The 1,214-nt window shown below is 34.5% G+C and overlaps 1 protein-coding gene across 1 annotated transcript; it reads left to right on the top strand.

The window, feature by feature from the left end:
- The first annotated feature begins 287 nt into the window (after positions 1 to 287).
- On the top strand, positions 288 to 898 carry LOC111614167 (cuticle protein 14-like). Its single transcript, XM_023355545.1, has 3 exons — positions 288 to 327; positions 404 to 499; positions 575 to 898. Exons 1-3 carry the CDS (start codon positions 322 to 324, stop codon positions 884 to 886), a joined length of 414 nt encoding a protein of 137 aa, XP_023211313.1. The 5' UTR covers positions 288 to 321; the 3' UTR covers positions 887 to 898.
- Positions 899 to 1,214: the final 316 nt, after the last annotated feature.

Raw genomic sequence — 1,214 nt, 5'->3', positions numbered from 1 at the left:
TTATTTTAGAAGAAAATGTACGTAATGAATTGCTTTAAGTTTATTTAATTTTAATTAAATAGAATTTATAACTTTTGTAATTTAATCACTGATTAATAAATTTAAATACTTGAATATTGCTCAATCTTATATAATTAATAAAACATGTATTTACAATTTTTCACTGACGATCTAGGTCATGGTCGTACTCATCTTTTGCGTCATCAGATGACACCTGAAAATATTTAAATTACTTTACAGAAAAAAAAAAAAAATTTGGAGCTATAAAAGGTGTGTTCTTAGAGCGACTCTTCCTAGATCGATTCTACTTCGATTTCCAACATGAAGGTACGTATACTTGTTACAGAAATTCTTAATTAAATTTAAAATTCCCAGCTTAATTTTTTACAATTTGGGTTTACAGTTGCTTATCTTGTGCGCCGTACTCGCCGCAGCTCAAGCTGTACCAATTCTGCACCACCTTGGTACTGGTGTAAGCTCCCAAGTCCGCACCCAAGACGTATGTAAAGAATTACTGTACTTTAAAACTTCAATGATCTTATGAAGGGTTTATAAAATATATTTTCTCGTATAGGTTTTGGGCAACTATCATTTTGGTTACAACGAAGGGCACGGAACTGGAGCAACATTCCGTCGCGAAAGCGGTGATCTTGCCGGAAACAAAGTTGGAGCCTATGGTCTTTCCGTTGCTGATGGTAGACACCGTGTTGTAAACTACGTTGCTGATGCTGCAGGTTTCCGTGCTGATATCCAGACTAACGAACCAGGTGTTGATTCTAGCAAAGACCCCGCATCCGTTAGCGTAAACAAGATCATACCAGCTGTTGTACCCGCTGTGCACGCTTACTTGCCTTTTGCACCCCTGGGTTATCATTACGTTTACTAAATGGCTGTAGAAATGTCTTCGTAAATAAATAATTTTTTCATAAAAACTGTCTGCCTTAATTATATAAGAATATGATGATTACCCGGCTTGCCTTGCCTATACGACCTTTCGTGCAATACCGGTATTACACGAATATTACTAGGTCAACGATTAAATAACGGTAAAGTACATGATTAGCATTTATATTGTGATAATACCATAAAATTATTATATTAAAATAATATATTTACTGGTAGATGTCTCAATTTTAAATTAACAGAAGTACAGAATTTTCAAAAAATCCGCCATTTTGAATCGAATTTTACTTCAGCGATGAGACGAAGTTTAA

This window comes from Centruroides sculpturatus, unplaced genomic scaffold (genome assembly GCF_000671375.1).
Source record: "Centruroides sculpturatus isolate CEXI.00-Female unplaced genomic scaffold, Cexi_2.0 scaffold2129, whole genome shotgun sequence".
Classification (NCBI taxonomy): Eukaryota; Metazoa; Arthropoda; class Arachnida; order Scorpiones; family Buthidae; genus Centruroides; species Centruroides sculpturatus.
This window is presented reverse-complemented; position numbering and strand designations above follow the sequence as displayed.

What these genes read in the sequence shown, in the direction of transcription:
- LOC111614167 (XM_023355545.1), top strand. An exon ending in CCCAAGTCCGCACCCAAGAC is followed by an intron (nt 500 to 574) that starts GTATGTAAAGAA and finishes TTTCTCGTATAG; the next exon opens with GTTTTGGGCAACTATCATTT.